The sequence below is a fragment of the Gadus macrocephalus genome, chromosome 2 (assembly GCF_031168955.1).
Source record: "Gadus macrocephalus chromosome 2, ASM3116895v1".
In the NCBI taxonomy this organism is placed as follows: domain Eukaryota; kingdom Metazoa; phylum Chordata; class Actinopteri; order Gadiformes; family Gadidae; genus Gadus; species Gadus macrocephalus.
This window is the reverse complement of record NC_082383.1, coordinates 20,757,198-20,769,697: the sequence shown is the minus strand read 5'-3', so window position 1 is coordinate 20,769,697 and position 12,500 is coordinate 20,757,198. Positions and strand designations below refer to the sequence as shown.

Genomic DNA, 12,500 nt, shown 5'->3' with positions numbered 1-12,500 from the left:
ATAGAAACTGTATTTTGAACCAGGTTATCGCCATACTCCCCTTGCCCCAAACCATCTGACCTATTTTTTTTTACTCAGTCGGTCTGGCAAGATTTAAAACTGGCTGCAACAGGACAAGAATGGAAAGTCTGAGTTCATCTCTGACACAGTTAAACAAAAATTCGGAGAACGAATCCAGCTGTCCAGAGGCCGATCTAGAAGAGTCTCTCACATCAGACCCAGGAGCTCCAGGTCGCCTCGGACGACCCGCCAAACCAAAGGTCAGAATGAGCTGCCGGCGCAAGCGCGAGTTCATCTCCGACGAGAAGAAGGACGCCTCCTACTGGGAGAAACGGCGCAAGAACAATGAGGCGGCCAAGCGGTCCCGTGAGAAGCGCCGGCTGAACGACATGGTGCTGGAGAACCGCGTCATGGCGCTGAACGACGAGAACGTCCGGCTGAAGACGGAGCTCCTGCAGCTCAAGTTGCGCTTCGGCCTCATCAGTACCGCCGCCTACATGGAGCAGAGCCAGCAGCTCAGTGCAGCCAACGCATCAGGCCTCGGAGGCTCCTCCTCCTCTTCCCACTATTACTCCAGCGGCTACTCCAGTGGCTCCCAGGTCATGATCAACTCAGACTCCTCGGAGACGGAGCATTCGGTGCGTGGTGAAGGCCTGCTGGTGAAGTACTCCCCGCGGGGTTCGCTCTCCGACATGTCCGACAGCTCTTCCAGGGACAGCCCGGAGCCCCTGGGCTTTGAGATCAAGCAGGAGGGAGAGACGTCGGAGATGGACATCACAAACGACACCACCACACAGATCATGTTCAACATCCACCGCGGGCTGGCCGCCATGCCTGCGCACCACCAGAGCCAGCATCATTCTCAGGAGCAGGAGACTGGAGCCTATCATGGGCCAACTCCCCACGACCAGCAACACCACCAGCAACAGCCTCTGGAGAAGGCCGGTACCGCCCTCATGTCCCCAAGCCAGACTCACTCTCATGCCCCCCCTGCCCAGAGGAGTGTCATCCTCTACCGCTCCAGTAGCACCCCTTATCCTGTGGAGAGCATGGCGAGGAACCAGGACTTGGAGCCTTGCGAATCCCAGCAACAGGTCAGCATCTCAGGGCCCGGCTGCATTAGCAAGTTGCAGCAGTCCAGAGAGACCACCACAGAGACTCTGGCTGAGGTCACCCAGCAGATGAAGAGGAAGACGCTAGACTCCCCTTCGTATGAGTACCCAGACAGCTGCAGTGAGGCCGAGGAGACGCAGGCGTTCAGCGCTGCACAGCTCTCACCCCAGCAGCACCAGCAACACCTTGAGGGGGAGAGTGTCTCTCAGGCCGACTTTTACCCCCACATCCCCCAGACACACCACTCATACCTGGGCAACCGAGATGAGGAGCCCCCAATGCTCACCTATGAAGGTGGGAGCCGGAGCGAGGTCTTCTACCAGCCACACTCAAGAGGCTCCAACAAGGACACCTCTTCCAGTGACGGAGACCCCCGAAGCTCTGACAAAGACGCATCCACAGACGAGGACGAGCCTCCGTCCTCATCTTGCTCCGACGCGGGCTGCTACCCAAACCAGCATCTGGTCAGGTTCCACCAGCCGGCCGCCCCCACGCCCCCGTGCAGCTCTCAGGTCCAGTCTAAGGACTCTCAGGGGGAGGTGAAGGGAACTGCCTTACCACACAAACTCAGACTGAAGCACAGGTCTATGAGCACAAGCGGAAGCAACTCTGTTCAGGAGTCACCGGCCACCCCTCTCTCTGCCATGCTGCCTTCTCTGCCCCAGCACCCCTACCTGGCCCTGGCTACCCAACAGAACCACGTGAGGGACAGCTATAGCTTGGTGGGCATTAGCACCCAGGTTACATCAGGAAAGGGGTCCAGGACGGACGACGCAGAACAGCTAGACTGAGTGACATTTGCGGCTTAAGCTGCCTCAGAGGGCACAGCTGCTTCTGGTTATCTCATGTTAAACCAGTCAGGCCCTCCATTCCATTCGGTAGCACATCCCTCCCATGAAACCCCTCCTCGGGACAAGAAGCTGGACTTCTCCCACACTATCATCACACAGGACTGGACACTTTGAGACCCCTGTGATATTAATTTGTATATAATGTAAAGATATGTCATTTCTTACACCCTCTTCATTCAGAAGCACTTTTGTTAATGCACAGAGAGGGGGAATGGAACAGCCTTTTGTACTTCAATTCCACACGATTATTCACCATCGTGAATAATCTTGTTTTTAGCAAAGAATGTAGTAACAGAAAACAAAACTCTTGTCTTTTCTCAAGCTTTATCAGTACTGTTAATTTGGTACGAATTTGACTGTAGCAAAAAAACATACAAATGTGTGGCTATCTGCCTTAATTTTATGAAATGCAAACAAAAAACGGGACCATTCCCTAGACCAAAGAAGCAAAGGCATCTACAAAACTTCAGATACCAAGTTCCATACCTCTTCCTTGGACCCTACCTCTGACCTCCCCGACCCCAGACCATGTCTATTATTTTACAATCTCCACTACTTTTTCAAGCACTTGTTTTGTACATGATTGTGATATATCAATTTACGTATCTTATATAAATATATATTTTGCAAAGAAATCTTTGGGGGAAGAAAATTGAAATACCTAAAAAAGTTGAAGAGGATCTTGAAAGTGGAGTGTCCCAGGATGAATCTGATTAATGTACAGCCATTCTGTGTCCCAGACCCCCACTGACTCAATGAAAACACATCTCCCTCCATTACACAGCTTGAGCGTTTGAATGCCCTGTTAACAGAGGTGGGCTGTCTGAGTTTGAGCGCCAAAAGCACTGAATGGGAAGCGTATTGCTTCTTGCGACGGGGCCTTCTTAAAATGGTCACCAGCTGTGGGCTGTGCGCTGAGATTCATTTAAAGCTTTATCAACAATGTCGTGTTCTTCCCGTCTACTGACCCTCTGTAATTATTTCCCTGTTTTGTGCCCATTTCTGCATTAAAGCCCACAGGATGATAGCCTATGGATTTGTACGGACTCTATGGGATACATACCACATGGGTTTAGAATGAATCATCAAAGAAAGGGACGGCCTGTTGAGCTCTGATAGGGTAACCCTGAGACCCATCGATCTGTTCTGCAGTTCTGCAGCACGGCACCCCTCTGATATCAAGAACCTCCTCCCATCATCTGATACTTCCTGCTATCAGATCATGGGATCAGTGAGGATAATATAGGAACACAATCTATAGTCGCTGTGACACCTCCACGGTGTCTGGTGGTCTACAAGCCACCAGCCAGCACAGCCACCATACTGAGCTTCTCTAAGGAAACGGTGATCTGTTACCTTACGTGCCTGTGCTGTTCCTCTGATGCCCCGACCCTGATCCTAGATAAAGCTCTGATACTGGACGGTCCAGGGCCTGTCGGGACCTGGGAGGCTACGTCCCCTGCTGGGCTTCTCAAGCACTTGTGTATAAATGTAAAATGACCCCTGCCGTCGGACAACACTGTACTGTTTTCTCCATTTCTTCATGTGCTGTTACCGTAACGTCCCACTATTGAACACGAGGACCCCCCCCCCCCACACCCACTGCTTGTTTTCTCACTGTGTATAAAATATGTTGTGTTTTTGGTTTTGCAGATGGTTTTATGGAAACAACAAAGAACGGAAAAAAAAAAAGGAGATGGGAGAATTGTGTGGTTCTTAGGGATGGAAGGTGATTGGTCTGTTTGTTTGAGGCCACACCTACATCTGACATGACTATGTATGTTTACTGACACTGATTTTCATTTTGGATGATGGCGCATTAAGAGGTTGAAAGTCAAATAAAGACAATGATGGCCTTCTCAACATATCGTGGACATATTTTGTTTTGTTTCATCGCTACGATTGTAAGGTTGGTTTCCAGGGAACCAATGAATACAAAGAATACACACAACTTAGTTTTTCTACCATAGAAAAACTACCAAATCTCAGATAAGATATCAACCATAATCAGAGCCTCATAAAAAATTTAGCCATGTTACCTAACTGCAATCACTAACGAGCTACTGAACACTCATTGATGTAGTAATTAACCTTTGTCCCACACTGTCGGAAATGCAGTAATGATGATGCAGTCAATCAGAGCTAGTAGTTAAACCTTCACAAAGGACATGCTATCAAAAAAAGGCCTGATTCCGTATTGTAAGTGATGCCATCAGCGTATTAGAGGAGGAACCATGCACAATATGACACCCTAAGTCCAACAATATGACACCCTTGTGTATTAAACACAAGATCCGTAAGAGATGGACATCTACCAGCACCAGGTGGAACCCGAGTGTACAGGAGCCTCCTGTTGAGTGACTGGAAGGCAGTAGTGGTGTATTACCCGTCGACAAGCCTCATTCCAGCTGGGGAGTAGGGGCGACAAGTAGGCCAGTGTTACACCAGTACCAGCCAGCATGTCGACCAGCGCTCTCATGTCTTATGTCAGTGTGTCACGGCATCGTACAGTGCGTTTTACAGTCTATCTATCTATCTATCTATCTATCTATCTATCTATCTATCTATCTATCTATCTATCTATCTATCTATCTATCTATCTATCTATCTATCTATCTATCTATCTATCTATCTATCTATCTATCTATCTATCTATCTATCTATCTATCTATCTATCTATCTATCTATCTATCTATCTATCTATCTATCTATCTATCTGTTTTCTCTCAAAGAAAACAATGACGTGAGTCAGACCCAAATCCAGGCATGGGAAAGAGCCGCTTCAGTGATTCAAGTTTCTGCCGTTCCCTGTTCCTCATTCCTCCAGTGGATCAGCTGCCTTCCGCTAACCTACAAACCCAGACCGCTCAGCTGGGTCGGAGAGGATGACCCAGATTACAGTGTGTACACCCCCAGCTCCCTGGACCAGTTCCTCCACCCTGTGCAGGCCAGACAGCGTCCTATAAACACAATAGAGCTTACATGCCTGTTCATATCGTGGTACTCATGCCTCAACACTCAGCTGTAGTATTTTGTTCAGGAAGAGATTCTTATCAGATGCCGTGCCCTAAAAAGGCATGGCATCTAAAAAGCACATTTTTTTGCAAAGAAATTAAGGCAACTGAGTTCCCAGTCTCCGTACTGCGACCCGCTTACAAGCTGTGACCGGAAATATGTGCAAAGTTGAAAATTCCTCCAGGCTATTGTAATAGGATATCAGGCTGTCTGGAGGTGCTGGGGCTGGCCCGTCTGTACCACGGAACTTATCTAGAGCAAGCTACGCCTGTCTTTGCACTCTGTGGGGGTGTATTTAAAAGCTATTTATACGTTTAATTATCCTTACTTTCTATTTGAAGTGGTCGGTTGGAAATAGCTAAACGTGTTCTTAACAAATCACATCTTAATATTGAGCTATTGAAGACGTTTATATTCAAGTATATTTTGAAGATGTGACGTCTGATGTGTGATGATTGGCGTCTCAGATCATGTGACAGGATGAAAGCCAAGAAGAAGGCCTTAAGGGCGATGGGGTGAGTGTGTGACGAGTTTTTGTGATCCAGTACCTGCCGGTTCTCCGGCTGAAGCCGGTTCTAAGTGGAGCCAGAGCGGGGATCAGGGAGGAGCCGAGGGGATCGTCCTCCAGGCTGTGAACAAAGCCGCTCTTGTAGGCTGTTGCATCAGTGCCCTTCACAATGTCTCCGCTCACACAGGCACGCACCTGGACACACATACAGTACACACATGTGAGAGCACACACACAAACACACAGACATGCACCTGGACACACGTACACACATGCGAGAACACACACACAAACACACACACACACACACACACATGTGAGTAAACACACACACACACAGACAAACACGCACACATACACACACACACACAGACACACACATGTGAGTACACAAACAAATGCACAAACACACAGGCATGCACCTGGACACACAAACACACACACACACACACGCACGCATGTGCGAACCCACACCCCCCCCCGCCCATAACACACACACACACACACACACACACACACGCAAAGAATCCAGTGGTATGTTCCTTAAACCACTGACAACTCGTCAATTCGAAGCAGGAAAGTAGGTCAGAAGTTGAGCAAGAAGCAGTGAGAAAGAGAGAGAGAAAGAGAGAGAGAGAGAGAGAGAGAGAGAGAGAGAGAGAGAGAGAGAGAGAGAGAGAGGTGGAGAGGGAGAGAGAGAAAGAGGGAGAGAAAGAGAGAGAGGGAGAGAGGGAGAGAGAGAGAGAGAGAGAGAGAGAGAGAGAGGAGAGAGAGAGAGATATAGAGGGAGGGAGAGAGAGAGAGAAAGAGAGAGGAGAGAGTGAGAGAGAGAATGTTCGCGGCGATGGGTAAAGACAAGTCATTCTATGGCGAATAGTCCCAGGAAATAGTTTGATTATTATTGATTATTTTGTATACTTTGTTAAATAATAATGCAATTTTCCATGCCAATAAATCCTTTTGGATACTTTGAGAAAGGTTGAGAGGGAATGAACGAGTGCGAGAGAGGGAATGGAGAGTAAAGACCTTGCACAGGCTGCTCTATTTTCCCCGTCATGGCTCTTCTCCTTTCTGCATCAGAACATCCTGAAGGTCAACCGCCCGTCATATCCAGTGTGTAACCAGCCACAAGACTTGTGAGCAGCATGCGTCTGAAGGAGTCCTGTTACCCGTTCTCCTACAGCCAGAAGAGCAGAACATCCATGGGTCACGTCGCCATGACGATCGCACCTGAAGGCTTTGTTCCTCAGCGTCCGTATCGAACCCTGCCATCACACGGCACTCGTCTCCATCTGTGGCCCCCCTGCTGCTGATGCCACCAGCACCATCGGCACAGCATATCCCATAATAACCAGCACAGGAATTATCGCCAGCCAACCATTACCCCGTTTTTCTGTTGATAGGACGAGGGCAGCGGAAAGTAGGACCAACATTGAATAATACATGAATAGATTGAATTAGATATTTTAAGTCTGTTTGCAGAGCTCAGCCTGGAGGGTACCACGCTCTCCGTTGATCATTCGTCCTCTTCTACAGGGTCGGAGGGCTCTTGGCTGAGGCCTGCGCAGCAGAAGAGTGAAAAGGGTTTGAAATTAAATGATGGAACACACAGATAATTAGAGGCCTGGAATCGCATGCATGCAAGCAAACGCACACACACACACACACACACACACACACACACACACACACATGCACACACACACACGCACACGCACTCACACACACACACACACACACACACACACACACACACACACACACACACACATGCTTGAAAACACACACACAAACATGCGCACACATCTTCACACACCCACACACACAAACACACACACACAGTGTCCCCTTGCGTCCGCCTGTGTTTCTGTAATAAATAAGGTGAAGTTCAGGAGTTCACTGGAGTGATGGGGAGTAAACGGGGGGGGGGGGGGGGGGGGTGGGAGGTGACCAGGAGAGGGAGTGATCAGGATCGATAGGGAGTGGTCAGGAGTTATCAGAGGTCATTGAGAGGGATCAGGAGTATTGGGTGATCAAGAGCGATGAGGTGTTTTGTATCCATGATGCAACACACACAAATCCCTGGAACCCTGTGTGAAAGCCCTACAGCGGTAAAAGTGTTACGACATAGGAGACAACTGCATCGGAACGCACCAAAACCAGTGAACTATTGTTCGTAGTGATTCATTAAATTATTATCTTTGCTGGCTCGTCTTTTTATTCATGATCATAAACTGGTTTAAATCTTCTCGCTCTTCCAACAAGGCCTCCAGAATGCCTGAGCGACCGATATCGGAATGTTTTCCAGGGCTTTGTTTGTGGACATTTACCGACGAGTAACACCGGCTTTTTCTTCGGAAAGTAGGTCAAGGAGGATAGAGAGAAAAAAAGAGAGAGAGAGAGCCAAACAAAGGACTGACTGTTTGTTGAGCTCTAGGCTTCCTTCCTGTCGGAGGCCGGAGGGCCTTCAACTAACCAAAAGTTCAGGGGTCAGAGGGGGAAAATAACCACTCAACTCTCTCTCACACACACACACACACACACACACACACACACACACACACACACACACACACACACACACACACACACACACACACACACACACACACACACACACACACACACACACACACACACACCTTGACAGCTATGTGAGGCTGGTAGTTTGCGGTTGTGAGGCAGTGCTATCTAAGCTCAAGTTCAAGTTGTTTATGTCATTGGTAACACAGTACTTACAATGAGGGTACATTAACTAACAATTCACATCCATTAATGCACTAATAAGCATGAACTAAAAATGGATTTACAGTTAATTAACCGTTAACTAATGTTAACCTTACTAATGGTGTTTCCTGTTTGCTATTTAAAACTAACCCTAACCAAAACTCACTTACCTTAACACTAGCCCATGCTAATTCTATATAATAATTGTATGACTGCACAAATATAGTAATGTTAATAATAATAATAATAATAAATAAAATGTATATAGTGCTTAATATGGTACTCTTAGACGCTTAGAGTATGTTAATTCATTCTTACAAAACGTGTATTACTGCATTAACTGATTTGAATGACCCTGTTCCTTATACCGTCTCTAACTATTTCTAAACTAACACCTCAACTTAACCATCTTTAACCTAATACTTAAACTTAACCATCTCTAACCTCATACCTATTTCACCATCTCTAAATTAATACCAACCCAAACGTTTATCATTGGAATAATTCCAATGATGCTTAATCAATGATCACATCACTATTATATCTCTTTAACACTTTTTCAAGCCGTCTTAGTTGGTTAAATTCAAACTCTTTCCCTCTAATGAACGTGAACTTGAGCAGATTCCTGCTTTCATTAACTGCTTACCGTCTGTTTAAAGGATGTTACGCTCAACTAAAAGTCAGCCGTGATGTCATACATCACTGATAAGCCAAATTTGCTAAAGCAATAATAAAACCACAAAGGGGAAGCAGTTTACGGGAAACTTTATCAGCGGTTATAGCGGTTAGTGTTTATGACTTTACTCTGGAACATGGCGGACCAGCAGCAGGAGGTGTTAACCATGGACCATAAGCAGGAAAACAATAACAGTAGTCTCACCAGCTGCTGATACCACAGAACCGTAAACACATACGGGCTGCCAGCCGGGAATCTCATTCAAATATTGACCCAACGTGCGTCACGGTTGCAACAATGAAGGATTTCACCGGTAATTCACAAAGTAACAAGGACACCCACTCACTCATGTGGAGGCTGGGGTGGAGTGATTAAGAAGCAGTTATCTTTAGTTTAATAGTTTTGTTCTACATCAGCAATGTGGTCATTAGTTGGAGGAAGCAAAACAACGAAGGTGCAGTTAACGCAACGACGCATGTGTTTTACCAGATGTTTAAACGTAAAGAAATGTTAAAGGCTTGGAAGTCCCGGTGGTTGCTGATGTACTTGATACTGGAGACAAAACTCAGTTGTTGACTGCTGTTTGATTGGCCCGGGCAATGAATGTGTTAGTGAGTAAGTAGGTGAGTAAGTTAGTGAGTAAGTTACTGATCTCGGTGTCAGCTACAAGAGTCCCTGGTCCCTGGTGATCAGGTGAGTCACTCTGCACCGTCGCCGTCGCCCCTCTGGGGAATGTCTGTCGGTGCAGAAAGGAGAGGTTGTGTTCAGCTTGTGTTGGCCCGCTGGCCCTGGACCCGGGATGACCCCCGACGTTACCACATCGAGGAGGCAGAGCCTCAACATGGGCTTCTAAAAGCAGGAAGTGGGAATGATTCATAGGAATCATTCCCACTTCCTGCTACCGACGGATTCCGACTTCTGCCGCGATTTAAGTCACGAGTCACGATTCAAACAAGAGAGAGAGAGAGAGAGAGAGAGAGAGAGAGAGAGAGAGAGAGAGAGAGAGAGAGAGAGAGAGAGAGAGAGAGGGGGGAGAGAGAGGGGAGAGAGAGAGAGAGAGAGAGTGAGAGAGTGAGTGAGTGAGTGAGTGAGTGAGTGAGTGAGTGAGTGAGTGAGTGAGTGAGTGAGTGAGTGAGTGAGTGAGTGAGAGAGAGAGAGAGAGAGACTGAGAGAGAGGAGGGAGTGAGAGAGAGAGCTGATGGAGCTGAGGAGAGGAGAGGAGAAGAGAGGAGGTTGATGGGCTGATCTCTATTTTGTACTCTAACAGGAATGTGAGTGGGGGGCGGGAGCTAGAGAGAGAGATAGAGAGCCAGAGGGGGGCGCAGGTCGGGGAGAGACCAGTGGCTGCTGGGGCAGGTCAGCGTGTCCCCAGAGTGCACGTACATGCACTCTGCCTTGCAGCTCGTTGCTTCAGCGGACCTCACCCGATGCTCTGGATTGCAGGAAAGGAGATTTACATGACAACAAAGTGGAAAAACATTCAAAGATCTTAGCTGTGTGAGCCCTTTCTAGATGACGTAACCGATGATGAAAATGATACACGTATTCTACACAAACATAACATGTGACAACATCAGCAACGTTATCATGTCAATAGTACATCAAGGTGTACTTTGATGTACTATTGACATGATAATTGAAAGATATTAACGTGTTTATATTCAAAAGATAACGCCCCTGGTCTTTGACCGATTAAATGCTAAATGCTGGGTTTGATTGTTTTTTTTAAGAGATTCGTTGTGGATGATAACATCGCCCCACTGCAGGCTAACGCTTACAGATAACATCTGAAACTAGCAGTCAACAGCTAACAGGGGCGGATGATATCATAATGTTGTTATTATGATATCATCCAGAGCCCGTATTCAGCTTCAGGGGCCCTCCCCCTCCGCTGGCCCTCTGCTGGGGATGCTGTGGCCCTCCAGCGGAGCCACGTGCGTATTTTAAATACAGTCTCCAGTGAGGTGATCCACCTGAGGGTCCCTGCTCCTGGGAGAACCTCATTGGCCTCTCTCCCTGCCCTGAGGGACCTCTCCCACAGCCTTATGGGCAGCCTCTCTCTCACATACATACACACACACACACACACACACACACACACACACACACACACACACACACACACACACACACACACACACACACACACACACACACACACACACACACACACACACACACACACACACACACACAAATACCTGTGGTTTACAGAGCAAAGAAAAAACACTGAGGAAAGAGTTGGTAAATTATCAACTCTCTGCCTCGGATTTCGCATTTTTCGGGCATGCTTGAGATCTTGCGGCCGGGGGACGTGAGCCGGAAGTAGAAGGAGTCGTAGTCGTTTTGTTGTCGCCATTGACAGATGAACAATTCTTATTTCTTTATAAATATAAATATTAAATTATTTCTTTATATGTTCATGGTTGTCGCCGTCGGAAAACGAGAAACGGCGATTTATTTAAAAAGGTGACGCAGAAGATGGAGGAAGCCGGTGTCATGCCAATACCCGCCTTTAAGAAGTGTATCATCAACATGCATTCAGTACACACTGCGCTTTGATTTCACCCATGGCAGAATTAAAATGACATGTCTTCCTAAACGTTGGTCATCAACAAGGTTGTAACTTCGGGCACATCTGTCAAAATAAACGTTTTTTGCTTCTGACGTGCATACGATCTTTATTCATTCATTGCGCCGCGACCGAACTGAAGGGGATATTCTCTGATATCATGAATCTTAAGGCTGCGTCGGGTTCTCCAACTCTCTGTTACTTCCACAATAAAAACTCATAGTGGGGGTTATCTCGGCCGTGGTGGAGAAGGAATTTGGGGAAAGGAATTTTTACTTTGACTCTGAAGTCAAGATTGAAACGCTACATGGAGGAGAAAGGGGTTGTTGCCGTGTGCGGGACAGCTGTCGGTTCACTTCGGGTCAATGTAATTCCTCCGACACTCCATTGTTCCGACCTCTCGGTCGTATGCAGACTCCTGTGGCTGGACTCCACCCGCTGCTCCGCGGGAGGAGTGATGTGAGGAGTGAGGAGTGTGATGTGAGTAGCCCTGATGCCACGTGAGTCGACTGTAAGTAGGCCAGCGAGTGGAAGGAGAAGGAGGAAGAGGAGAAGGTGGTGGAGCACAAACATGCACTAACCATGACGTCAACCCCATTTCACCCGACCCCACCCGGGTCAGCCCGGGTCAGGTGACTGTAAGGAGACACACTCACACGCAAACAAACAGACCTACGCACTAAAGCGCATTTCCCACATAGTTCCCGGTAGATTACTTGGATAGCATTGCAGGCACCGTCAGCAATACCCACTATTCACACACGCTGCTACATTCAGGAACATTTCCTTCTTGCGCCCGTACACGCATGGCATAGCAATGCCGGAGTGCCCGGGAGAAGGCCAGCAGGTGGCGGTAACGCAACACAGCCCCATAAAACACGTGGACTGAGTAGAGATCCCCTTTTTTTCGTATGAGTTCGGAAAGTTTCAGTAGCTGGTTTGCAAACCAAATAAGCCACATTCGTTGTGATATCAAATCGCCAAAAAGAAAAGGGCTTGCATCAATAAACTGTAGTGGATTCAAACACGTCCTCAGTG

At 47.6% G+C, this 12,500-nt stretch overlaps 1 protein-coding gene across 1 annotated transcript in view; it reads left to right on the top strand.

Annotated features, from left to right (window-relative positions):
• LOC132452655 (uncharacterized) overlaps positions 1-3,842 on the top strand; it is a 4,396-nt gene extending 554 nt beyond the window's left edge. The window contains exon 1 of the mRNA XM_060045383.1: positions 1-3,842. This exon is cut by the window's left edge and continues 554 nt beyond it. Coding sequence (XP_059901366.1) covers positions 120-1,904 — 1,785 coding nt within the window. The 5' untranslated portion in view covers positions 1-119 and the 3' untranslated portion in view covers positions 1,905-3,842.
• Positions 3,843-12,500: the final 8,658 nt, after the last annotated feature.